General features: G+C 45.5%; 2 protein-coding genes across 4 annotated transcripts in view; one reads left to right on the top strand and one right to left on the bottom strand.

The window, feature by feature from the left end:
- Positions 1–17504, bottom strand: part of Elapor1 (endosome-lysosome associated apoptosis and autophagy regulator 1) — a 74907-nt gene extending 57403 nt beyond the window's left edge. Inside the window, exon 1 of one of the 3 annotated variants that reach the window (XM_075981597.1) lies at positions 16914–17504. In XM_075981597.1, coding sequence (XP_075837712.1) covers positions 16914–17066 — 153 coding nt within the window. In that variant the 5' untranslated portion in view covers positions 17067–17504. The remainder of the gene's footprint in view (positions 1–16913) is intronic. The other 2 variants (XM_075981598.1, XM_075981599.1) reach the window with 2 other exon arrangements.
- A 551-nt stretch (positions 17505–18055) lies between these two features.
- Positions 18056–25799, top strand: Cfap276 (cilia and flagella associated protein 276). Its single transcript, XM_075979018.1, has 5 exons — positions 18056–18237; positions 22930–23046; positions 23993–24108; positions 25145–25260; positions 25674–25799. Exons 1-5 carry the CDS (start codon positions 18172–18174, stop codon positions 25742–25744), a joined length of 486 nt encoding a protein of 161 aa, XP_075835133.1. The 5' UTR covers positions 18056–18171; the 3' UTR covers positions 25745–25799.
- Positions 25800–27685: the final 1886 nt, after the last annotated feature.

Raw genomic sequence — 27685 nt, 5'->3', positions numbered from 1 at the left:
GCTCCTTTATTTTACAGCCACTCATAAACAAGCAGCCTGGGCTTCCCTGCTGCTCTGAGCAGGGCCTGCCAGCAGATGGTTAATAGATAGCAATGAAGCACCAGAGCCCTTCCTATCTAAATCTGAGACCAAAGAAATTACCGTGGTTTTAAAAAATACGCTCCATTTCTACAACTTCCCAAGTTCCGTTAAGAGGAGGCGTGTACTCTTGGATTCCGATTGGAACAAAGAAGTTCCTGCCTCGCTCATAGCTAATGATGAAATTAGTAATTCCACTGTTGAAACGCTGATATGCTAATTCCATTGTCAAGACATTGATATGCCGTCCTGGTCTGCAAACTGAGTTCTGGGACAGCCAGGCCTACACTGCGTGTATGTCTGATGCCTATAGAGGGGAGAACAGGGCACCAGATCCCCCTGGAACTCAAAACTGGAGTTATGATTGTGAGCCACCAGGTGGATGCTAGGAACCAAACTTGGGTCCTCTCTGCAAGCAACAGGGGCTTTTAACTGTGTGCCATTCCCTACTCCCCACCCCTTCTTCTGTGACATTCTCTTCAACACTCTAGCCTACAGAAATGACTTTTCTGTTTATTCGCGTTAATTTTTTGTTCATAGGGGTATTCCTCCTTTAGACATCCCACCCTCAGTCTCAAGAGTTTTCTATTTTCCTTAAGACACCAACTTTGATGGAGCCTGGAGAGATGGCCTGACTGTTAAGAGGTCGTACTGTTCTTTCAGAGGACTGAGGTTTGGGTCCCAGCATCCACACGGCAGCTCACAACCTTCGGCAATTCCAGTTCAAGTTGGAAACCCTCTTCTGACCTTCAGGGGCTCTTCCTGTACATACGTGGTACACAGAATATGGGATGCACATATAAGCACCTAGGCACACACATGCACAGCAAATAAAATAAAGATTACTTTTAAGGGAGGAGTCTACATTGACTTTGCCCAAAGACATTTTTCTTGTCTCTGTCTCTTTCTCTCTCTTTTAAGTCTCATGTCCTGGAACTTGCTATGTAGTCTAGAATGACCTTTGAATTCCTGATTCCTCTGCCCTCACCACCATACCCAATTTACATGAGGCTGGGATGAACTCAGGGCTTTGTGACTGATGGGCAAGCACTCTACATAAGTCCTATATAAGCAACCACTCTATATGCTGAGTCCTACACCCCAGCCCTCATTTGCATTCTGCCCCTGGATAGTTCCCACACCTTAGGCTCGTATACCAGTGTTTTCACTAAAATTCTGGGTCACCTGGGACTTAGAGTGTAACCTTAGTTGAAACAGTGTCTTTGTAGATATAATTACTTAAATTGAGGCTATTTTAAATGAGGATAAGCCCAAATCTGGGGTGGCGCACACCTTTAATCCCAGCAATCGGGTGACAAGAGGCATGAGGATCTCTGAGTTCGAGGCCAGCCTGGTCTACAGAGTGAGTTCCAGGACAGCCAGGGCTACACAGATAAACCTTGTCTTGAATAAAAGAGAATAAAATTATGATGAGTCCTAAATTCAGTGCCTGATATCATTAGTTCCTGAGAAGACAGCAACACACATACAAGATTAATACCATGGTCTCACAGAGGCTGCAAAGCAAGGGACACCATGAGGGACAGCAACCACCAGAATCAGGGAAGAGGCAAGGAAGGCTTCTTCCCTGTGGTACCCGTGGGTGGAGGCCTCTGCTGCTGTGTGGACTTGGACTTGTTCTGACTTCTGGCTTCCAGAACTCAGAGAATTCCAGGGTTTTTTTGTTTTGCTTTTTTTGTTGTTGTTTTTGTTTTTCAGATAGGGTCTCACTATGTGGCCCTGGCTGGCCTGGAACTCTGTCTCCCCAGTGCTACGATTAAAGGCCTGTACCACCTTGCCTAGAAATTCCAGTTTTGCTTTGGAGACAAGGTCTCCCTAGGTAGATCAGGCTGGCCTCAGACTCACGGCTCCGCCTGCCTCTTCCTTCAGGAGTTCCGGGACTGATGGCGTGCGCCTGGTTATTTTAAGCCACCGGATTGATTGGCACGTAGTCACAGTGCTATAAATCGACCACAAAGGGACTGCCTGAGTCAATCACTGTGGGGGTCGTTTTTGTCCCCCTCATTCTTGCAAACACCTTTCAAAGGAAGCCGATCGGCTTCTTGGCTAGATGAACCTCTGATATGCTGCAACTTGCCTGAGTCTGGGAACCCGCTAGGCAGGGATCTGATGCTGGTCCCCAGTGGCTGCTTTGCCTGCTGCTGGCTCCTGTCTGACCCCATTCTGTCAGGCACTTCATTTCACTCTGTGGCTTCCCGCAGCTGCCTGTTCCTTTCACAGCCGTGTATCTGCGGGTGTGGAGCTCATATCATATCGTTCTTCGTGTCTTTATTTTCTTAGTTCATCATGTTCTGTAAATAGCTTACAGGCTGGTGTGGTGGAGCACGACTGTAAACCCAGTGTGCCAAAGGCAGAGGCAGGTAGCTCTCTGGGGGTTCAAAGCTAGCCTAGTCTACACAGTGAGTTCTAGGCCAGTCAAGGTTACATCTTGAGAGCCTGTCTCAAAAAACAAACGAAAATAAATAACTTGGTGCATACATTGGTTTAATTTTTAGAAGATTGACGTTGTTCAATATAAGAAATCAGTGAGGTGGCTAAGTGGGTGAAGGTGCTTGCTGTTAAGCCTGATGACTTGAGTTCGAACCATAGGTTCTGTCTGTATGTTCCTTATAGTGGAAGGAACAGACAGATTCTTGCAAGTTGTCCTCAGACGTCCACATTCATACTATGGCATACTTGTACCCTCCCTGCACACACACACACACACACACACACACACACTACATAATTTAAAAAAATTAAACATCAGAGAAAAGATTAAGTATTTTATAAGAATAAACAATGATAACCCACAATTTCTAGAGAGAACCTGCTATTGACATTTTCAATATTAAGTGCTCTGATATATCTGTTCTCTGGAACCAGTTACCGATATGGAGAATATTTCTCAATAGTCCAAAGAAGGCAAAAAAAAAAAAAATCCAGAACCTGTATAGGTGGAAGATGGGAGCCACAAGCAAAGGGAAGGGAACATCAAGAGACCAGCTCTGCTGCTTGACTGGAAAGTGTAAAACATCTCAGAGGAAGAGGCAGCTCCTCCCCTGCACCAGAAGTTTGTCCCAAGTTGATGGAATCAGCTCTCCTTAATCAAGGACAGCAGACGTTGGTAGGGTGCTCTGAAGGAACTCCAGCTGATGAATGTCCAAGATAGTTTGCTTATGAAAAGTAAGTTCCCCTTCGGTAGCCCTGTTTGGCCTGGAACTTCCTATGTAGACCTGGCTGGTCCCTGCCTCCCTGGATCATAGGTCTGCCTCACCACGCCCCACTCTGCAAGTTCTGTAGGATGCTTTTCTGCTGTCTGACAGCCTTCGTGTTGTAACAGTTCACAGTGATGTGTTAGGCAAGATAGCACTTTCTGATAGTACAGTGACTGCAGGGGTTAACAACATACATATACATACACGTGTGTATATAAATATGCACATATGTATATACATACGTGTGTGTATATAAATATACACATGTGTATATACATACACAGCCTTCTTCGTGTTGTAACAGTTCACAGTGATGTGTTAGGCAAGATCGCACTTCCTAATAGTGTGGTGACTGCAGGGGTTAGTCACATACATATACATACGTGTGAGCATATGTACATGTTGTATATACACACAATATAGATAATACTCTGATTATTTTCTCACAGAATGAGTCATCGGTGGATCTCCCCTAATGTTCACAGCTCAGGTTCTCGATCCAACCAAGACTTTAAGAACCTGACAGCCCAGTACGTGGCTCATGCCTGCAACACCAGCACATGGGAGGCAGAGTCGGGAAGATCATGCCCGTATAAGGCCCTCTTCATCTATTCAGCACCTTCCAAACCAATATAATGGGACCCTGCGTGGGAAAACAAAAACCAAAACAAACAAGCAACCGCCAGGTGTGGCTGTGCATGGCTGTAATCCCAGCACTTAGAGGTCAGAGACAGGTGGGTCCTGGAAGCTGGGTCACCAGCCAGTCATCCTACTGAAACAACGAGCTTGTGCCCTCTGTGTCAGAAGTGGGCACACAGGGAATCTGCCCATACATGCACACTATGAGGAGTCTGACTCCCTAACGGACCTGACTCACTACCCGAGAACGTGGATTGTGTCTCGACATCTCTCCCTTTTGTGGTGATTATGAGAAGAAAGACTTAAAAGGAAGATCTAGCCCACCACGATATGAGACAGAAAAGGGCTCATCTCGCCTCACGACTGCGCTCACAAACATTCATTAAGTCTTATTTAAAATCCACAATGCACTGGGCGGTGGTGGCGCACGCCTTTAATCCCAGCTCTCGGGAGGCAGAGGCAGGCGGATCTCTGTGAGTTCGAGACCAGCCTGGTCTACAAGAGCTAGTTCCAGGACAGGCTCCAAAGCCACAGAGAAACCCTGTCTCGAAAAACCAAAAAAATAAAAAAAAAAATAAAATCCACAATGCGCAACCTACCAAGCTGCTCCCCATCTTGGGGCACCCACTACAATCTCTCTAGAGTCCCTGTTTTGCTCCTAATGTTTTTTCTAAATAAACTTATACTCAAACAGTCTACATCCCTTGACTGAACTTACTTTTTTAAGAAGATGAGAACTGAGGGGACCCCCCACCACGCATGCCTTCTCAACATCCTCAGCATCCTGAAGGCACCTGTAGATGATGTCCCTAGAACGAGCAGACCTGGTGACCTCCTTTGGCCTTAGGTTCTGCAGGTAAAAGTTTCAGATGTGCAAGTAGGGTGGAGAGGTGGCTCAGCGAGTAAAGACATTGCAGCCAAGCCTGAGGATCTGAGTTCGGCCCCTGGGGCTCACACGGTGGAGGGAAAGAACAGACTCCGACTTCCGCATGTGCACTGTGGCACATGTACACACACACACCCACACACACCAAATAATACTCGTAAGTTGGAGTGTATTGATGGCATTTTAAAACACTTACATTTTAGAGTTCCCTAAAAGTGGAAAGAATGCCTTCTTTCACGGAGAAATTCCTAGGAACTCCTATTTACATTCTGCCTGGCTCTGCCTTCACCTCTCACACCTGTGCCCACACCCTTCAGCTACTCCTCCCCTCGTTAACAAGGAAGCATTTAGCAATTTTGCCTTTTATTTGGTAGCAGTAGTAAGATGCAGGTTTAGAAAACGATTCCCCTGGGCCGACCCAAGATGGCTCAGTGTGTAAAGGCCCTTGCTGCCACATAGGGAGACCCGAGTTTGATCCCTGAGACCCACACAATAGATCCAACTCTCACGAGTTAGCATCTGACCTCCACACATGCACCACAGCGTGGGGTGCACAGGTGCACGAGCCCACAGGCACATGCGCGCGCACACAGTTAAAAAGAGAAAGCCAGGAGCCTCGCCCTACTTCCCTTTCACGATGCAGTTACCTAGGTCTTCAAAAATGCACTAATGATCCATGACGAGCGGAAGGGGAAAGAATAGAGGAGAGCCGCACATCAGGCTTCCGAGACTTCGAGGCATTTGCAAAGCAGTGTATTAAGACGTACTTGTCTCTAGCAGCTGTCAAGCCTTGACTGTAATGATCTGTTCCGTTCTTTAATCTGGAACACCACATAGGAGGTGCCTAAGAAAGGAATGCAGCATAGTACAGACCAAGCAAAACCTAGGAGCTTGGTTTTCTTTTTCTTTAAATTAAAAAAAAATTAGCCACTGCCTAACTTCCTTGATTTAGACAACCGGTACCCTAATAAAGCCGACTGGCCCTCCAGCTCTGCCCTTTCATGTCTCAGTAACTCCCTGGGGTCAGTGAGCTCCGCTGGCTGCTCCCACAGCCAACACCTCCCGCGAGCCTATCAGGGAGAAGGCTAATGATGTCTTTGGAAGCCCGTGTTGCTCACTAGACACTGGTCGCCTACAGAAACGTGAAGCACACGCTTTGACACGGTAGTTTTCTTTTCAAAAGAATTTATTCCAGAGATAGACAAATCTCCACCGATCTGTAAGGGGCTAATTCCTGGAGCATAGTTACACATGACTGGAGTCGACCGTTGAGATGCTAGCTTCTTTACAGTATGATACATACACCCGAGCACAGGCCTGGGAGATGGCTCGGCTTTGACTGCTTGCTGTGCAAGCCTGACAACCCAGGTTCAATCCACAGAGCCTATGTGAAGGTGGAAGGCAGGCAGGTACCAGCTCCACAAAGTGGCTCTGGCGGCCAGATACACATCATACACATACAGTAAGATCTACCATAATGAAATCAATATAATATAAATAGGACACACATTCTGATGCAACTTTTATAGACTTTTTTTTTAAGGACGTACAAAGTATTTCAAGAAGAATGTCAAGTGGAAATGTTGACAGAGGTTTGTCTTTGGGGGCTTGTAGACCCAAGGGAAACTGGAAACCTCCTCTTTGCTGTGTATACCATTTGGACTGACTGGCTTCAGGGCAAGGACCGGCAGACAGCATGACGGCTAAGTGCCTAGCTGCCTGAGATCCTGCCCTTTCACTAGCTGAGTATCTTCATACAGGCTAATATCTTTTTGTACCTTAATTTCATCATCTACAGAATAGGGGCTAATTCGGGAAAAGAAAGCGAAGCACCTCCTACGTGATAAGCTTTGGAAGTAGAGAATGAATAAAGTATGCAAAGATATTAGCCCATAGATAGTCTGCATTCTGGTCAGAAAAGATGAATAGTTAAACTATGTGCTTGAGCCTGAGGTGGCTCAGCAAGTGGAGGCACTTGCCGCACACCTAACAACATGGGTTCAAGTCCTGGGATTCACATGATCGGGGAAGAAGAGAGTTGATTTCCACAAGCTGTCTTCTGACGGCCACCGTGTTCCATGTTATGCACACACTCACACACACACGCACATGTGCATACACACATGCATGCATACACACACATAAAATTGTTTTTTTTTAAAAAAAAAACAGGTCTGAAGAGACAGCTCAGCGGTTGAGAGCACTTATTCTTACAGGAGGATATGGGTTCAGTTCCAGCATCCACACAGGGACTCACAACCATTTGTAACTCCTGTTCCAGGGGACCCCGTGCCACCTTCTGGGTGTGGATGATTTTTATAGTGAAAGAGGAAGTGACAATAACCCCCATCTTAGGTTAAAATCTCACGTTTTTCATTTATAAACTCCAACTTGAGAAAAGATGAGGCTGTACACAAGGTTAATGGGAAATCAAATTGATGTAATTTCTCCCAAAGAGAAACTGAGGAATATTGAGCAATATAAACTATATGATCCATTCTTTGACTAGGGGATCCCCGTTTCTAGGAAGAAATGACACCTGGATGTGCTGGTACACACCTGTAATCCCAGCAGGTGGAGGCTGCGGCACATGATGAGCAGTTTGAGGCTAGCCTGGGCTATCTAGTGAACCCTGGCCTCATAAAAAAAGGAAGGGAAGTAGAGGGGAGAGGAGGGACGGGAGCTAAGTTAACTGAATGGCAATGGAGCAAACACCGAAAAGGTGTAGTACAGTGTTTATTTCGGTACTGGAACTTGACAAGTGGGGCTGGAAGAAGGACTTGCAGAAACCATGAAGGAACGCTCCATGCTGGTCAGTTTTTGTCGACTTGACACAAACTAGAGTCACCTGGGAACCTTAACTGAGAAGCCATCTCCCTAAAATTGGCCTGTGGACAATGTCTGGAGCACACTTTCCTGACTGATGACTGGTGTATGAGCACTCAGCCCACTGTGGACGGTGCTTCCTCTGGGCAGGTGGTCTTGGGCTGTATAAGCAAGCCGAATGAGACATGGAGAGGAAGGAGCGTTCCTTCATGGTTTCTGCTCCTTTGAGTTCCTCCTGCCTTGCGTTCCTGCCTCAGTTTCCCTTGGTGGTGAGCCATAAGCTACGGGCTAAAATAAATCCTTTCTTTCTAAAGTTGCTTTTAGTCATTTAAAAATTATTCTCAAATTCATTTTATTTCTGTGTGTATGTATGCTTGGGTATAAGCCACACGCATGCTCTCTCACTGTCTGGAACTCTGGGACCATAGTATAAGTAGGTCTGAGCTAGTCTACTGAAAAATGAAAAAGCAAGGAAAGGCTCACAGGTGTCCCACTAACAGCCAGCCAATTGCCAGACATCTGGACGAGGTAGCCTGGATTAGCAAGCTTGCAACCCCCCGGCCAACCACAGTCATATACAGGAGCCCAGCAGCGAGCAGCCATCCTGGCCAGGCTTCACAGTCCACCCAGAGAAACTCCAGAGTCCTGAGCCAAACAGTGGTTATTCCTTTAAACCACTAGATCTAAGGGAGGCTTGCGACATGGCAAAAGCTAACTGGCACAGATTCTTTTCCTCCCCTCCCCCCTCCTCTTCTTCTTACTATTATTGAAAAGTTATCTAAGTCAAAGCTACATTTGCATTGAAAATGTAAGGGTTCAGCTAGAGACACACTTTGAGACACAGCATGCTTGAGGCCCTATATTCCATCCACAGGACAGGGAAAAATGGGCGGCGGGAAGAGGTCCTGTAACAGCAAGGATACCTTCATTGTTGATCCACGTTTGCGAACGTTATCCCTCCTTCGGGCTACAGAGTGCTTGCTAATACCTTTCATTTCCCCAGAGACCCTCCAGTGTATTAAGACAGTATCAAGTCCCATGCCCATCTTTTTCCCTTCATTTCTAGGAATTGAACCTGAAGCCAGGGGAATGATGCAGAGGCAGACCGCGAAGCCATCAGGGCTCTCAGTGTGGTCGATGAAGACCGTTGCGAACAGAGACATGACCAAAGATGGGATAAGTGCCGTTTTCTTGAAAGTGCTGGGGGTGGAAATTAGTGTGGGATGTGCTCGATAAAGGAGAGAGGTCTAGAGACACTGATGTTAGACAAGGTTTTCAAAGGGGCAGTTAGCAAGGGCAGCAGCTATATACACATAGTTCCGCAGAGTGGCAGCTGAGAGGCAGTCAAGAGAAGTCTGTTTTTCCTGGGAATCAAAACCATTCTAGGTCAGTACTCTACCAATGAACTACATCCCCAACCCTATCTTTTTCTTTTCTTTTCTACCTTTTCTTTCTTTCTATCTCCTTTCTTCTTTCATCTTTTCTTTCTTTAACAAGGTCTGGCTGTGTAGCCAGTCTGGCCTCGAACTTGTAGAAAAACAACCATCTTGCTTCAGCCTTCCTAGTACTGGGATTGCAAACTTAAACCACCATGCCTGTCTTTATTTTAATTCTTTGTTTTGTTTTTGTCTTTGAGACAGGGTTTCTCTGTGTGGCCCTGGCTGTTCTGGAACTCACTCAGTAGGCCAGGCTGGCCTCAAACTCAAGAGATCCTCCTGCCTTTGCCTCCTGAGTTCTGGGATTAAAGGTGTGTGTCACCACTAACTACCAGGCCTTTAAGTTTCTATTACTTATTTTTATCTGTATGTCGGTCTTTACACCACAAGTATGCAGTGTCCATGAAGGCTAGAAGAGGGTATCAGATCCTCTATGGCTGGAGCTACAGTTAGGTTATGAGCTGCCATGTGGGTGCTGGGAACTGAAGCCAGATACATGCTTCAACTCCAGCACTGGGGAAGTCAGGATGAGCATCTTGAGTTCTAAAATTAGCCCGGGCCACATAGCAACACTGTCTAAAAATAAATAAATAAAAGATTCGATGAAGGAGAGAAACGCATGACTCCAGAGTGAGGGATAACAGCTGACTTGCCTTAGAAGGCAAGAGGGACAGTCACAGTGAGAATCTGGCATTAGAGACTGGCCAGGCAAGTTCCTCCAGTTTGTCACCACTATGATGTCACTTAGGACAATCTAATGACCCTGTAAAGTCTGCTAAAAGTAGCTCATAAACGACTAACAAGCACATTACTGGCATGCAATACTTTTTGCCTAATACTTTTTGCAAATGATCTTGCTTCATCCTCCCAGCAATTACGAAAAGGCAAGAACCAAGTTACTTCCATCTTCCCGACAAAGAGGTGAAGAAAGGCAAGAGACTGTCTTGCCCGAGGTCATGTGACTGAAGTGGGAGAAGGGGCCTGGATCTATGCACAAGACCTGTATCTCCAGGCCAGCAAAGTCCCGTTGAAATGCGAGCCTCACTCCAAAGGTGCAGAGAAACCCTGTCTTGCCTCAGAAATGTAAAAAAAGAATGAAAAAGTTGAAATTAATTTTAATATTACATTTAGATACTATCTAGATCATATCAACTTATAGTCACTATAAATTATTGAGATGCTCTTCTTACACGCAGCCTTCAAAATTTTTTTTAAAATAGATCTGTTAAGAACTTTCTTTTTTTTTAAAATATTTATTTACTTATTATGTATACAATATTCTGTCTGTGTGTATGTCTGCAGGCCAAAAGAGGGCACCAGACCTCATTACAGATGGTTGTGAGCCACCATGTGGTTGCCGGGAATTGAACTCAGGACCTTTGGAAGAGCAGGCAATGCTCTTAACCACTGAGCCATCTCTCCAGCCCCCTCAGTCTTCAAATTTGACAGGCATAAAAATACAGCTCATTGCCAGCCTGGTCTACGGAGAGAGTTCCAGGACAGCCAGAGCTACACAGTGAGACCCTGCTTCAAAACAACAACACCAACAACAAAATAACTAATCAATAAATAATTAACACAAAATACAGCTCAATTCAGCACCAAATCTTCATCAGAAATGTTTGATCTCTGTGTTGACTTTATAAAAATTGCAGTTAAAAAAATACATTCATTTACCCAAGTTATCCTAAACTAAGTTAAAAGGTTTTCAGTAGTTGAATATCTAACTTTCATTTGATTAAAATAAGATTAATAATCTCATTCCTCAGAGTCCTAGACATACTTGTGGCCAGTTGCCCCCTACAGCTGGTGGCCATGAGGACAAAACTAATCTCCAGGCCTCCTGACTCTTTGCCAGGCTCCACCAACCCTCCAGGGATACCTTTCCCATCTATTCCTTCTCCTTGTTTTTGAAATGTGCGTGTTCTGTATTCAGATAGGGTTTAACTCTGTAGCCAAGGTGTCCCAATGTGGCCCAGGCATGTTTGGAACTGAGGCGGTCGGTCCCTCTGTCCCACGTGCTGGGGTTACCCACACAGCCGCCACACTCATTGCTTTTTGGGGTTGGGGAAGATGTGGGACACCACCTTCAGCTTTCAAGTCAAGCCATCTCTTTAGGTCTTAGTGGTTTTTATTTTGTTTTACTTTTCTGTGTGTGGGCATTTTGCCTGCATGGAGGTCTGTGAACCAAGTGTGTTCCTAGTGTCTGTGGACGCCAGAAGAGGTCATTGGATCTCCTTCAGCTGGAGTTACAGATGGCTGTATTGGGATTGAACCCTAGCCCACTGAAGACCAGCGGCTCTTAACTACTGAGCCCTCTCTCCAGCAGCGGCCCTTAACAATTTATTTTTATTATGAGACAGTGTTGATTTTACTTCCTCTAACGTGGCTATACACACCAACATTTATTGCATACTTTGCCCGATAAGCCAGACACGTGGCAGTACACAATTAATAAAATTGGGTTAATTTAGGACATAAGAGCTAGCTAGCAATACTCTTAAGCTATTGGCCAAGCGGTGTTTTAAATAATATAGCTTCTATGTAATTATTTCTGATCTGAGCGGCTGGGAACAAGCGAGGAGCCTCCGCCAACACACACACACACACTCTCTCTCTCTCTCTCTCTCTCTCTCCCTCCCTCCCCTTTCTTTCTTCTTTTCTTTCTTTCTCTCTCTCTTTCTTTCTTTCTTTTTGTTGCTGTTACATACATTGTTTTGTTTTTGAAGACTTGGTCTCACTATGTAATTCTGGCTGTACTGGAACTAGCTCTTGTAGACTGGGCTGGCTCAAACTCACAGAGATCGCCTGCCTCTGCCTCCCCAGTGCTGGGATTAAAAGCCTGTGCCCCCACCACGGGCCACACGAGTTGTTTTCCATCATTTTCACTGTTGTGGGATACTTCCTGGAAGCTCCAAGGTGTTGGGTGCTCTCTCCACCTGCCCATGGCCCTGCCAAGCTCTAGCCTCCAGAAGAGAAGATAAAAGCCCAGAAGCTTCCATCGATTGTACTGGGAAGTAATGTGGTAAGAACTCTAGACACCTCGACCCTCTAGAAGCTCGTAAGGAAACAGGCGCTGAGAAAAAGGACCAGTCACCCTGCTCCTCAAGGCTGGGCCTTCTTTCTGGCTTCGGCTAGCAACCACTACCATTCCCTTACTCCAAAGTCCGGGAGAAAATCTGAACTTGCTCCTCAACAGTGCCTACACCTTTGATCCTTTCCATCCTCCAGCTTCTCCCGTCAGCCTGTCTGTCTCCTTGAGGCCTTTCCATTTATCACACGGACACTAACCTGACGCAGTCCCTTCAATGACTCAGGTAAAGCCTAAGCTCACTTCTGCTCTGAGCTTTTATCCAACTCAACCATGTTCTTTTCATTTCTTCTCCCCCCCCCACCCCGTGTTCTTCCTTTTATTTTCTAAACAAGGTCTCATGTAGCCCAGGTTGGACTTGAATTTTCTGTGTAGCCCAGGATCACCCTGAATTCCTTCTCTCTCTACCTCCAGAGTATTAAGAATGACAGGAGGAGGTGGTGGCACTGGAGAGATGGCTCATTAAAAAAAAAAAAGATTTATTTATTATGTATACAACATTCTGCCTCCATGTATGCTTGCACCCCAGAAGAGGGCACCTGATCTCATTATAGAGGGCTGTGAGCCACCATGTGATTGCTGGGAATTGAACTCAAGACCTCTGGAAGAGGCTCTTAACCTCTGAGCCATCTCTCCAGCCCAAGATGGCTCATTGTTTAAGGGCACATACTGCTCTTGCAGAGAACCCAAACTGAGCTCACAAGCATGTCCTGTGATTCTAGTTCCAGGGAGCTCTGACACTCCTGGGCTCTATGGGAACCTGCACTTAGATGCACAGACCCACACACAGACACAAAAACACTTTAAAGAGTGGATTACAGGAGTGCATGAGCCACTTACACCTGCTTTATATAATGTTGGGTTCGAATCCAGGGCTCTTTGAAGGCCAGGCAAGCACTCTAGCAACTGGAATATAGCCCTAACCCTCAACTATACCCCTGCTTATACCCCCCGAGGAGGCTGTCATCCTGGCCAGAAATCCTTCATGGATTCTCTACTTGGTCTCTAACATTCTGACTTTATCTTCTATTCTCCCCACGTCGATTCATGTCGAACTTTCTTCAGGCTTCTCCCTCTATCTAGAATGCACTCTGCCTCCGTGTCTGCCCAGCGAGACAACTGATTACTCTAGAGGCTGGCCAAGTACCAGTGATTCTGGTCAGGTTTTTTTCCTTCTCTTCTACTCACCTCTGTCTCGCCACTCCTGCTGACCATACATGAACCTCACTTGGGTCAATGTTCATATGTTATTTGTGTGCATAGCTTGTTTTGCCTCCCAGCATTTCTTACGGGCCTATGGTACCCTGGGGGTAGGTCTTTGAGGTGCGCCATCTAATTCGACTCACTCCCCACAACAGCCCTGTGAGATGGACAGGACTCGCTCCATTTTATAGGACAGGAATCTGAGGCTGTCGGAAGTTAATGATCTTGATTCCTTACTAAATGGCACAGTCGTCACGCAACGAATTTTATTCCAATCCATGTCCGCCAGATTCCTAGGACCCCCTGGGCCTTTCGGTATGGAGTGGGAAGTCCCTCTGGGGGCAATTAGCACAGTTGCCTCAGGACTAGGCAGACCGTGTCAAAGGCAGTTTTCTGCTCCCTCCTTTGATTTAGATTTGTCACACTATAAAAAAAAAAAAAAACCACGTCTGGCTTCCAGCCAGCACTTAGCCGCCTGGGCCAGCCCAGGGCTAGAGAAGTGATTCATGTGGACAAACATCAACCAGGATGTTTGTGACCCTGACTGTTGTAAACCTGTGACAGAAGGTGCCAGGCCCAGCACAGGTCCAGAGGTTTCCCCGCCAGTGCTCTGCCACCTCAATAAAAACCTCGAAGCCAAGTCTCCCTCCGTCCTGCTTCAATTCCACGGGAGCTCTCAGCTTTTATAGAGAGCCCGGGACAGCATTACCGTCCCTAGGATCAGCCTTGGCGTGATAAAAGGCCTTGGCATGGATAACTGACACAGGCTCTTGGGAAATTCATAGGAAAATCAAGACCCGAAAAGAGCGAATCTCCCGCGAGCTAGGTTTTCACCTGTTAGGGTTGGAAACCCTCAAACTAGTTGGATCAGTTCGTATTGCCTAATGAAGAACTCCACCATAATGGACGCATTCTTTTCCTCATTATTTTTGGAGTTAAGGGTGTTTAGAGGCTGTTTGCTCAAGGAGAGGGTAAACAGAGCTTGCTGATGCCCATGGCCAGCGAGCATGCCTCCAAAGCCATTCCAACCTGGCCAGCAGCGTGCATCTAATCAAAGAACCTGAGCCAAGAAGTGGGGGTGAACTAATCCTTTTTTGTATTTGAGGTGTATTTTTTTTTATTTCGGTCCTCAAGACCCTGTGAGGTTGGCGTTATCAAAATGTCTATTCCATGCCTCCAAAACCTGTGGCGTGTTGCACACCTCTCCACCGCCTTCAGCTCACCCAATCTTAAGCAAATATTGGTTTTTAAACTTATCTAAAGACACAGTTTGCACATAAAGGAGAGTTCTTAAGTTGATAGCCTTCCCTCCCTCTCCACCAAGATGACGTAAGTGTTTAAGGCCTTCGTGTCTCATATGGTCCATACTGGACAAACGTCTAGTGAGAGCCAGCAGTTGAATGGTAGAATCCGTATCTTCCTCAAAGAGAATGACAGCGTTTAATCCTTAGGCAAAGGAGTTAGACCACAGGCCACCAAGGCCAGTGAACCAAAGCCATGTCACTGGGAAGATCATCGTGTTCTTGGTCATCTTTAAAACACGTCATGAAGCGGACATCATGAAGCGGCTTGGTAAAAATGTAGATGGCCAGGGCCAGGGTGTTACTGGGACTAGTAAAAGTTCTGAGAAGCCCGCCGACGGGTCATTTTCCAGTTTTTCTTTTTTTTCTTTTTTTTTTTTTTTGGTTTTTTTCGAGACAGGGTTTCTCTGTAGCTTTTGGAGCCTGTCCTGGAACTAGCTCTTGTAGACCAGGCTGGCCTCGAACTCTCAGAGATCCGCCTGCCTCTGCCTCCAGAGTGCTGGGATTAAAGGCGTGCGGCACCACCGCCCAGCCATTTTCCAGTTTTTGATGTTTTTCCCCAGTAGGTATTTTTTTATGATATATGTATTAATATGAGTACACACATTTCAAATGAAGGTCGGGGGTGACTCTGTGGAGCCTGCCTCTCACTCTGTAGCTGAGGAGGAACTTGGATTTCTGATTCCACTGCCTCTACCTCACAGGCGCTGAGATTACAGATGTGAGCTGCTACGCCTTGTATATTTAGCATCAGGAAATCAAACCTAGGGCTTCATAGGTGCTAGACAAGCATTCTATACGCTATGCAAGATGTGGGTGGTTTGAAAACATGTCAAAAGTCTAACAAGGTCTAGCAAAACCTAGCAAACGTTTTGAGAGGTTAAAATAATCCTTGTAGTTACGTCTCAGCCATAGGGGTCACTTCAGTTTGTTTTTTTAATTTTATATGTGAGTGCTTGCCTGCATGCATGCATGTATGTGTCCCACATGCATGCAGTGCCCCCAGAGACCAAAAGAGGTAGTCAGATCCCCTAGAACTGGAATTACAGATAGCTGGAAACTGAGCCCAGATCCTCTACAAAAGCAGCATGTTCTCTTAACCACTGAGCCATCTCTCCATCCCCGGGTCAATTTAAATATTAATGAATCTAACTTTATTCGTGTAAAAATCCCCCTTGCTTCTTTCATGATTTGTTATGCTTGCAGACAGACTAGTGCTTAGGGCCTCCATATAATAATACTTCTCCTCATAGGAATGGACCAGCATTGTTAGTGAGCACTGATGGATGACTTAGAGGGATTACTTTAACCCCTCAAAACTTTAGCTGGGTTTGACATTTAGTATTATTTCAAACCTCTCACATTTTGCATAGATAAATTTTATTCTGCCTTCCCCAATATAGTTCTTGTAAATATTTTATTGTTGACACTACCATATGTGCTTAAGTCACTTAGAGCAAAAATCAAATATTATTTTGCTAATACAGGAACTATCGAGTTTTGCTCTTCCTAATGTCAAATCCCTCCCTCCCCCAAAACAATTTTCAAAAAGCATTTTTGTCGTTGTTAAAAGACATTCACTTCCTACTGCCTGGATTATGTCGCTAACGTTTTAGAGACACCTTGAAAAAGACTCATGGCATATGTTAGCAGAAGTTCAGAGGGAAGGGTGAGAGAAAACACGTAAAACGTGCTAAACACTGCACACAGCTACAAGGGAACAGGCAAGGCGTGCCAGCAGGACCACTGTTAGCAGCCTGAGGGCAATTGAGTGTAACACAGAGGGCACACTTCCGAGCTTCCCACCCTCAAACCCCAAGGCTCCTGAGACCAGTCTACCACCTTCCCCAACTTTCTCCTTATCCTTTCTTCTTTCTGTTTGGCCTCTCAATGTTTCTGACCACTTTTTAGGTAATTTCACCCCACCTGGAATGCAACGCCTGTCTTCTTTCTCTTTATTTCTGGGAACTGTCACTCCTTTGGTCCTTATTTGCTGAGCCAGAGCCGAGAGCTTGTGAGGGTTATCTATTTTATGAATCCTTCAATGGGCTGGTCTCTCCCACCACAACGCCAGCCTGCTTCCCTCTCCCCAGCCCCGACTCCTCATCCCTGGAGTAATTTGAACTATGTGGCCTCTGAAACTATGCCTGGATCCCCAAGGTCTCTATCTGGACTAAGCCCTTTTTTTTTTTTGACCAAAGTGAGACCAGGTCAAGGAGGTGGAATGAACAGTACCTCTTTGCAGGCGTGAAGCTCGGGTCCGGTTCCCAGGGTCACCTGGAAGGTGGTCTCAGCCCAGAGCAACAGCCACAGAAGCCGGGATGTGCGCCTTTCACTTCTTCCTCCGCTTCTGGCAGAGGGATAAGGGTTGAGACCAGGCTCAGCCATAGCGCTGTCCTGAGCCAGCGGCAGTAGCGGCTCAGGTGCTGCGGTGGCTGCTTATTCTGGCAGAAGGAGGAAAAAAAGAGGAGGGAGGTACACAGGGGGAGGATGCAAGGGGCTGGACTCGCTTCAGTCACCTCCCTGCGGCTACGCCAAGGCCGCCCATCCTTCCTCCTCCCTCGGTCCTCTCCTCCTCCTAGCCATGTCGCCTTGACAACCGCATCCTCTTCGCTCAGCGCGGGTGGGGCAGGGACCACGCGCGCCTCTGCGGCTCACCTGCCGGTATCCATGGCAGCCGCCACCGCTGGCGCGCGGCGTGGGAGTGCGCGCGCCAGGGTTCGCAACTAACCCAACAGGCTTACGTAAATAAGCTCGGTAAAAGAACTCCCCTTCTCCCCCACAAAAAAACATCTCAGCAGTTCATTTCGCCCCTATTGCTCTTCCAGGTCAGGGGTTATTTCTAAACATCTTATTTTGTAAACGTGGCGTGTGAAATAATAAAGGGAAGACAGACGTCATCACAACCTTCCAGGGATCGTCTCCTAGAGTGGCCCCAGCACTAAGTGCAAAAGCCACTTCCACCCCGCCAAATCCATCCACGTTTTTACAACCGGATCGATAAGCAACCCTGACGTCTGCATAGTTAAACAGCAAGGAGAATGACCTAACCGACAATTTTCCAGTCAGGACACGTGAGATCTTTGGGTTTCTGATATTCTCGTACTCTCATTTACTTTGAAAATGGGGACGCTTTCTTTTAGGCGAGGGTGAGAAGAAAACCTTTGAGTCATCCTAAAGGACTTCTTTCGTCAGCTTTTGCGGAACTCCTGTGCTGTGGGAGGCCGGCGTTTTCCTACAGAAGCTCCAGAGTGCAATCCAGGTCTGCTTTCTCGGTATTCACAACCTCCTCCCAAGGAGCCTTCTGAGTTGAACCGCCAGGTGGCGCATCTCTCGAAGGGAATATGTCTCTGTCATAAATGCAGGGGTAGTTGCCTGGCAACCAAAAACTGGGCGTTCCAAACAATTGGGATCCGGGATCCTCTACGAGCCAGGTCGTGCTGCGGCTGCGCTAATCTCCTGGAACTAATTCTGAGTCTTTGGGCCTTTAAGTATGCCTCACTCCCAGGAATCTTTAAGTGACGAAGACACACACTTGGGAAATCTGCGGGCATCTAAGGTACTGAGGTTTCCTCAGAAATTCCCAGTGGGGGGGGGCTGGAGAGATGGCTCAGTGGTTAAGAGCGCTGTCTGCTCTTCCAGAGGTCCTGAGTTCAATTCCCAGCAACCACATGGTGGTTCACAACCATCTGTAGTGAGATCTGGCGCCCTCCTCTGGTGTGTGGGCATACATGGAGGCAGAATGTTGTATACATAATAAATAAATAAATCTTTAAAAAAAAAAAAAAAAAAGAAATTCCCAGTGGGGTCTCCAGCAGACTTCTGGTAACCTAACTCTGGTGAGATCACCTAGTATCAGAGAAATCTGGTTTCTGTCTGTCTCCTTGGTCCACTATTAGGGTCTGCTAACGTATCAGAAGTGGTTTTCAGGAGAGGGAAGTAAAGTCTGTAGAATAAGGCCCCTCAAAGCAATGACTAATATAAATGACGGGAAAGCTGAGTTCCACCAAATTACTATTTCCTTCTTGCTTTGAGATCTGTACTCCAAAGACAGATGAGATGTGGAATAGATGAGAACCCTCTGAGAGACCCCAGGTCATACTTCAAGCAAGTCTTCATGATACCTCTGTCCTCTGGTTAATGCAAGAACACATCTGTTTATGTGTCTGTTTAATTGTGTTTAGTGCTCTGGAAATACAATTTTTTTCCTAGTTTAAGTATTGGGGATATTTGAAAAGGTGCACAATAAAGTGAATTGAGTGGTAATTTGAGCTTGATAACAATCAAAAGAGCTTCCTTCTATTCAATCTTGTTATTTATATGATAACAATCAAAAGAGCTTCCTTCTATTCAATCTTGTTATTTATATGCCAGGCACTCTGCTAAACTCTAAGGGCATGTAGTCTAAAATTAGATAAAGTTACTGTCCAGTTAGTTTAGTAGGAAAGACAGGCCAGCAACAGCATCAGTAAAGACAAGACAAGCGTACGCCTATAATCCCAGCAGTTGGGAGGTGAAGACGGGAGAACCAGGAATTCTAAGTCTGCCTAGCTATAAGAACCTGATTCCAACAACCCACACACATAACAAACACAAAGAATGTGCTTCCCACAGGGGCACACGTACTGTGAAGGAGTCACAGGTAGAATGCCCTAAGAGTAGGAACTTGAAGGAGGGTTTCTCAGGAAAGGTGAGTGCCATCTCGATGAGTCAGCCAGGACAGATGAAAGCGCGCGCGCGTGTGTGTGTGTGTGTGTGTGTGTGTGTGTGTGTGTGTGTGAAGTTAGGAAAAAGGAAAGGAAAAGTCAGAGTCTTAGGGGAAAGGAAGCAGAAGGTGCATATGCCTGGGAAGGAGAGACAGAGTGGTCTGGGAAGCTGCAAATCCAAAAAGCTAAATGTTGGTGTGAAATAGAGACACAGCACGATGGTGCTCTTAGAGACCAGACCTTGGTGGCTGAGTGTTGTGAATGTTGCATCAGAGAGCTAGGAATCCGCCTGGAGGTGTTGGGAATCATGGGATTTCAAGCTCTGGAGCATCATGGTCTGAGTGTGTTAAAAATCACACAGCTCTGCACATGTCTTTCAGTAAATGTGTGTTAAATGAATATAAGCAAAATGGGGGAACCTATAGCCACAGCATAGCAGGTTCAAGACCAGCCTAGATGATATGAGACACTGTCCTAAAAATTAAAACTGGTGACCTATGTGGGTGATTTGATTGATGGGGGGAGGGTGCCATTAACATTTAAAGACTGGTCTTAAGAGTATTGTGTGCTCTGTAAGTCAGTTTTAAATAAGCCACTGCTGATAGAAATGTACTTTGGTCACATCCTTGACTACTGTGTGAATAGAATGTAGCTATAGTGAAAGTGGAATCCAGAGTCTCAAGACAGCTGGCTGGGGTTTGCCCAGATCCCCAATGGAATGAATCGGTAGAAAGATGCCTGCACCTTTACTATGGCCCTAATAGTCACAATGCCTGAGTTAAAGAACCAGCCCAGGTACCTGTCCACAGGAATGGATAAATTGTGCTAGACATGCACAGTCAAGTATTATCCTGTCACAAAGAACATTTATATTTTGGGGGGAGATGGGTGTAACATAATAAGGGGAACAAGGCAGATGCAGAGAGGCAGATGTGGTGTATGCAAGATCTAGATTAAAATGAAAGACGTTAGACTGGAGTAGCTGTGTGGTAGAGCACTTGTCCAGTATGAGTTTGATCCTCAAAACAAGTGTGTGTGTGGGGGGGGGTAGGACATGAAAATAAAGAGGGGACTGTTTGGAAAAGGAACAAGAAAGAATAATGGGAGATAAATGTGGTCACAGTCTTGTGCAGGCATTAAAATATCATGATGAGGGCTGGAGAGATGGCTTAGCGATTAAGAGCACTGGCTGTTCTTTCAGAGGTCCTGGGTTCAATTCCCAGCAACTGCATAATGGCTCACAACCGTCTATAATGGGATCTGATGCTCTCTGGCATGCAGGCATCCGTGCAGACAGAGCACACACACACACACACACACACACACACACACACACACACACACACATATATATGAAGCCTGTTTCCTATGGCTAGTGTGTGCTGATAATAAAAGACTAAATTTATTAATGTATAGAGATGGCTTTTATGTATGTCTGTCACAGAATTAGTGATCAGTGAATACAATGAAGTCTTCTGGTTCTAAGAAAGTAAGAGAGAAAGAAAGAAAGTAAGAGAGAAAGAAAGAAAGAAAGAAAGAAAGAAAGAAAGAAAGAAAGAAAGAAAGAAAGAAAGAAAAAGAAACCACACACAGAAGGGGACTGGGTACGGCAGAAGTGTCTCAGCTCAGCAAGTGCAGCAGTCCTGCAGAGTGACCGACAGCAGTGTCGTGGCTCTAAGATGCATGTTTGAGAGGGATGGAAAGGGCAGGGCAGTGGAATTTGATAACTTGGTATGGGCCAAAGGAAATGGATAAATATAAGATAGACTCCTGAGTTCTGAGGGCCTAACTAACACCGTCACTGAGGTGGAGCCTCCCAAAGAAGCAGGTTTGGGGAGAAAGGTGTTGACATCAGTCATGCGTATGTTTCTGTGGTACCTGTGACATCTTTAAATGATTTTGCTGTGGGCAGGCTTGAGAAGTCAGGGTTGAAGATGTATGTCTGGGAGCTACAGGGCCAGTGTGCTGTTTGAAATTGTGGTAGAAAAGGCCTTGTGAATTTAAGAATAAAACAAGAAGGAACATGCCCAGAAGCAGAAGAAAGATGTAATAGCCAGAGACCAGAGTTAAACCAGAAGGAACTGACATCAGAAGATAGAGAAGTATTTGTGGGGATTCAGAGTGGTGTGGGATGTCCTTCTGTATATGTGTTGCTTTTTATTGGTTGATGAATAAAGCTGTTTGGGCCAATAGCAGAGTAAAGCCTGGCAGGAAATCCGAACAAAGATAGATAGATAGATAGATAGATAGATAGATAGATAGATAGATAGATAGATAGATAGATAGATAGATATAAAGAATAGGCAGAGTCAAGGAGATGTCATGTAGCTGCCTAAGGAGAAAAATGCCAAAACAGAACTTTCCTGGTAAGCCACAGCCTCGTGCATTTACATAAACAAACAGAAATGGGCTAATTCAAGATGTAAGAGCTTGCTAGAAATATGCCTGAGTCATTGGCCGAACAGTATTATAATTAATACAGTTTCTGTGTGATTTATTCGGGTCTGAATGGCCAGGAAACGAAAGAGCAGTCTCCACTTACACAGAGTTACAGTGCCAGAAATCTCAGGAATCAAATAAGGTCAGGGTTGGGAAAGATCTTTCTAGTAGCCACAGAGATCACAGCTCAACAACCAGGACAGTTTCAGTGGGCACTGGAAGAGAGGTCACACTACAATGGTTGGAGACATGAACGGTGACAAAGGGAAGATAGTAATTGTTGGTCATGAAGAAGTGTGGTTCTGTGGAGAGGTGACAGTGTGGCAGACATACCTTGATAAAGGGATAGTAGAGATGTTGGGGCCAGATGAGGGTGTGGAAAATGGTACAGAGAAGGGACAGAACCAAACTGGACCCTCTGAATGTAGGTGACAGTTGTGTCGTTAGGGCAGACTGTGGGGCCACTGGCAGTGGGACCAGGATTTATCCCTACTGCTTGTTCTGTCTTTTGGAGCCCATTCCTTTTGGAGAGATACCTTGCTCAGCCTAGATATAGTGGAGAGGACCTTGGTCCTGCCTCAAAGCAATGTGCTAGACTTTGTTGACTCCCCATAGGAAGCCTTAGCCTCTCTGAGGAGTGGATGGAGAGTGGGGTGGGGGGAAGGTGGAGAGGACAGGAGGAGGGGAGGAAGTAGGAACTGGGATTGGTATGTAAAACGAGAAAAGATAGTTTCTTTAAAAAATTAATTTTAAAAAACAAAAAAAAGAAAAATGTTTCATCTTTTCTCCAAACTTGGAACTTCTAAATATGAACATATATATTGTCTTTCTGACCTGTTCCCCAAGCCTCCTCTACTCCCAGCATCCTGACCCACCAACTTCTTCTGATTCCCTGGTCCATTTTAATCATTTCTCACTCAGAATGCCTAGAGAGTCCCCGCCCCAGTTATCACATCTCTCTTTGAAGCTGTCCTGAGATTCAAGTAAAATGGGATGGAGCACGGTGGTGAACGTGACCCATGCTGGAGCACGGGGGTGAACATGACCCGTGCTGCATCACCAAGGCATCCCATAACCAAATCCTGCATGTTGTTTCTCTTTTGCAGAAACTGCCATTTAAGAGCCCAACTCACCTTGCTCAGCAGCAGGACCCCTGGAATCGGCTCAGCTCAACTCCCACAGTTACTTCCATAAGGCGAGATGCCTACTTTTTTGATCCGAAGGTACTTAGCATTGAAATCTACTTCTTTTTGCATCCACTTAGGGCTCAACATGTACCTTCTGTTTTACTTTAATTAATTAGTTAACTAATTTGTTTCAAATAGAACCTTGCTACATAGTCAAAGCTGACCTCAAACTTAGTATTTAGCCCAGACTGGCCTGGAACTCTTATTTCTTCTGTACCAGTCTTCTGAGTATTGGAGTAACGGGTTTATACCAGCATACCTGGCATTAATAGCCTTTTCTTTTCTTTCTTTTTTTTTCTTATTCGAGATAGGATTTTTCTGTGTAACAGCCCCGCTGTCCTGGAACTCATTTTGTAGACCAGGCTGGCCTCAAATTCACGAGATCCGCTTGCCTCAGCCTCCCGAGTGCTGGGATTAAAAGTGCACACCACTACCACTAGCATTAATATTCTTTCTTAAAGTAGTCTGAGGTGCCTCAGCATCTTTCCTTTTGTTCCCAATTCAAGATCTTACCAAATCCAAAGCCGACCTTCTAAGTCACAAAGTTTGCTCCAAATTACTTTTATCAAATTTCTTGTCACACGTTGCAGTAAATCAAAGACTGAGCCGGATGGTGGTAGTGCACATACACGAATCTCTCTGAGTTCGAGGCCAGCCTGGTCTACTAAACGAGTTCCAGGATAGCCAGGACTACACAGAAAAACCCTGCCTTGAAAAACAAAAGCAAAAACAAACCAAAAAAACTCAAAAGCTGAATATAACCATGAATGAGATAAGATGTGTCAAACCCAAAGACCTAACCATGGGAGACCATTCCTATGGACGAGAGTCACCAAGTCATCACCGTGTACAAGGCAGTGTTAGGTCCTGGTGGGTTCCTTCTCTTCTGGCTACAATCTGAATAGAATAGGGAGATACAATCTGACTGGGGTCAAGGCGCAAAACGGCGAAGTGAACTGTGGGAGGACTGATTCCTCTGCAGATACCGAAGGATGATCTGGATTTCCGCTTAGCCGCCTTGTATGACCACCACACTGGGGCGTTCAAGAACAAAACTGAGATACTGCTACACCAGGAGACCGTCCAGGATATCAGTGGGTAAGTGACGGCAGCAGTCGCTCCCCGTCCTAGGACCGCTACCATCAATCATGTAAGGTAAAATGATGGGTGGTAATATGAACAAGTACATAGTTGGTTTTTATCTGCAGAATAGTTTGCTTTTCTCTTTGTCTTAGATGTGCTGGGGGTCAAACTTAGAATGCTGAGTCATGTATGCTAGGCAAGCGCTGTACCACCGAGATACATCCTTAGGCCTCATTCCTGTATTCCATTTTCTAAAATGAGTGGAAATCCTCATCTGGATAGTTCATCTATCCAGATAAGTTCATCTGGATAAACGGACAAATGCTTTGATAATTCTAAAATGTAAATAGGTCTTGAACTTGAGATCTTTTTTTTTTCTTTTCTTTTTCTTTTTTGGATTTTTCGAGACAGAGTTTCTCCGTAGCTTTTTTTTTTAATATTTATTTATTTATTTATTATGTATACAATATTCTGTCTGTATGCCTGAAGGCCAGAAGAGGGCACCAGACCTCTTTACAGATGGTTGTGAGCCCCCATGTGGTTGCTGGGAATTGAACTCAGGACCTTTGGAAGAGCAGGCAATGCTCTTAACCACTGAGCCATCTCTCCAGCCCTCTCTGTAGCTTTGGTTGCTGTCCTGGAACTAGCCCTTGTAGACCAGGCTGGCCTTGAACTCACAGAGATCCGCCGGCCTCTGTGAGTGCTGAGATTAAAGGTGTGAGCCACCACTGCCCAGCTTGAACTTGAAATCTTATGAAGTTATCTTTCCCTCTCACCGTTTCCTGTTTGGTTTGGTTGACGTCACTCTCCTCTTTTTTTTTTTAAAGATTTATTTATTTATTTATTATGTATACAACATTCCTTCCATGTATGCTTGTATGCCAGAAGAGGGCACCAGATCTCATTATAGATGGTTGTGAGCCACCATGTGGTTGCTGGGAATTGAACTCAGGACCTCTGGAAGAACAATCAGTGCTCTTAACCTCTGAGCCATCTCTCCAGCCCCCGTCACTCTCCTCTTGTCTTCTCTTGTCTTCCCACCATTTTCTAGACGCAAGATCCAGTTTCCTGGAGAATGTCCTCCGGCTCCCGGCACTTCCAAAGCTAACATCAGACACTGGATCAACCCTAAGAAAGAATCCATCCACAGCATCCAGGGATCCATAGGTGAGGGTCAGAAGACAAGGCGGCACACAGCGGGTGGGGTGGGGGTGCAATCTCTCTGAGCCACCAGGAATCAAGGTTACTGGCTGGCAGAAAGCTTAGAGACTATTTATTTAGGGTGTGAATTGGTGATGAAGCCGTCACCTATTTAGACTAATACTAGGGGACATGCTGACCATAGAACTAGGGATTCAGGTTTTTAGATTAGGCCTCGGTGACATTCTGAGCAGGGCAGACACAGGAAGTGAATTTGGGAACAAAGGCCTTAGTTAACTTCCATCAGTCCCTCGTATGCCAATTTCCCCTCTTTACGAGAATTTTCTCACGGCGCCAATAATGCATTGATTAAAGGACTTGGAAAGGGGGTGGGGGCAAAGGGTCTGAAATTCCAGCTCACCCAGTTCTCTTTTCTCCAGTGTCTCCTCACACTGCAGCCACCAACGGAGGTTACTCCCGGAAAAACGATGGTGGCTTCTTCTCCACCTAGTGGTGACAACTGGGCTAGTTTCATCATGGTGGAACATCCAGCTGTCCTTCTCCATTAAATAGCTTTGTTCAAGATGAAGCCTGAAGTGTCTGCTGCCAGCGCCACCTTTTGACCACTCCTTTTTTAAAAATATTTTACATATGAAGAGCAGGGTTTTTTTTTATATTTATTTATTATGTATACAATATTCTGTCTGTATGTCTGCAGGCCAGAAGAGGGCACCAGACGTCATTACAGATGGTTGTGAGCCACCATGTGGTTGCCGGGAATTGAACTCAGGACCTTTGGAAGAGCAGGCAATGCTCTTAACCACTGAGCCATCTCTCCAGCCCCATTGACCACTCTTAAAATGAGGAAAACTCCCCAGTTCTAGAATCGAGTCCTGTTGCAACCTGGAAAGTCATTTTGCCAGAAGGATTTAGGACAGAACAACACTGGTTTGGAAGGGACACAACTATTTAGTTTACAAGGTTGTAAACTAAAATCACAGCCCCACAGAGCCAGTCAGTGCATCCGACGCTAAGTGTCAGGGAAACAGGAAATGGACGTAGTCTGCTCTCTAAATGAGCAAGTTATCACTATTCTAAAAGTACCTTGTAGCTATCTGCTAAAGGCACATTACCAGACTTTAGACTCTTGAGTCTCCTCATCTGCTTTTCCCTGGTCTTACTCCTTGCCATCCTCCAGTCTCTGTCTCTCTCCTGCCTGGAAGTCAACTCTCTTTTCTGTGTTGATTTTGCCTGTGGCATATAGCGCCAGTTCTCACGAGCATTGTTCAAAAACGTAGTGTTTGGATTTCAAGGTAACTAAAATGTGATGCATTAACTTGGTTTCTAGTCTTACAAGTCATGGGGCTGGGGAAATGGCTCAGTGGATGAAGTGTTTGCTGGGCAAGCATGGAGTCCCCAGCACACATCTGTAACTCCACTGCTGTGGGGGCAACGGTGTGGGGAGAAAGGCAGATCCGAGGGGCTTGCCAGCCAGTCTGGCTGAGTCAGCTGAGTTCCTGGTCATGTCAGAGACCCTGTCTCAAACAAACAAAGACACCCAACTTCAACCTCTGGTCTCTCAGATGCACACAGAGGCACGTGAATGAATCCACACAAATATGGATACACACAGAGACACAAGTCACTCATAAGAATCTGTTGTCACAAAAAAAAAAAACCTCGACAAAAATGGCTAGATGACCTTTTGAATATTGTACTATATGGTATTGCAGGGATGTGCACTTATAATCTCCCGCACTGGGAAGATAGGGAAACAGAGGAACTGCTAGTCCATGGCCAGCAGGGCTCCATAGACACTGTCTCAAAAAAATGTCTTAAAGAAACAAAAGAACAGTGTACTGTAAAGTTCTACTTCTAATTAAGTCTGACAACATTGTTTCATTTGTGACTCAAATACAAAGGGGAGCTCTTCCAGGAACTGCCATGTTCCCTTTCTGTTCAAACTTCCAGTCTTCTCAGTCTCTGCTGCCCTGTGCAATATGAAGTTTCTGCACTTGGGAGGCTGAGGAAGGAATATCAGGAATTCATGATCATCCTTGGCTGTACGGTGAGTTCAAGGCTAGCCTGAATACCTCCAATATGATGCTCTGTCTCAAAATAAAATAAAAGCTTAACATTCTGAAATTTTGAACTAGAAAGAATTCGTAAAATTTCGTTTTTCAGGGCTGGAGAGATGGCTCAGCGGTTAAGATCATTGCCTGCTCTTCCGAAGGTCCTGAGTTCAATTCCCAGCAACCACATGGGGGCTCACAACTATCTGTAAAGAGGTCTGGCGCCCTCTTCTGGTCTTCAGGCATACAGACAGAATATTGTATACATAATAAATAAACAAACAAATAAATAAATAAATATTAAAAAATTCATTTTTCAGGGCAGCATTCTCCTGATACCAAAACCAGATAAAGACACACATACACTTACATACTCATAC

Source organism: Microtus pennsylvanicus, chromosome 7, assembly GCF_037038515.1.
Source record: "Microtus pennsylvanicus isolate mMicPen1 chromosome 7, mMicPen1.hap1, whole genome shotgun sequence".
Classification (NCBI taxonomy): Eukaryota; Metazoa; Chordata; class Mammalia; order Rodentia; family Cricetidae; genus Microtus; species Microtus pennsylvanicus.
The sequence above is the reverse complement of the archived record's forward strand: the minus strand, read 5'-3'. Positions and strand labels throughout refer to the sequence as shown.

What these genes read in the sequence shown, in the direction of transcription:
- Cfap276 (XM_075979018.1), top strand. Translation starts at nt 18,172, where the DNA reads ATGCCTCACTCCCAGGAATCTTTAAGTGACGAAGACACACACTTGGGA. An exon ending in GAAATCTGCGGGCATCTAAG is followed by an intron (nt 18,238 to 22,929) that starts GTACTGAGGTTT and finishes TCTCTTTTGCAG; the next exon opens with AAACTGCCATTTAAGAGCCC. An exon ending in ACCGTCCAGGATATCAGTGG is followed by an intron (nt 24,109 to 25,144) that starts GTAAGTGACGGC and finishes ACCATTTTCTAG; the next exon opens with ACGCAAGATCCAGTTTCCTG.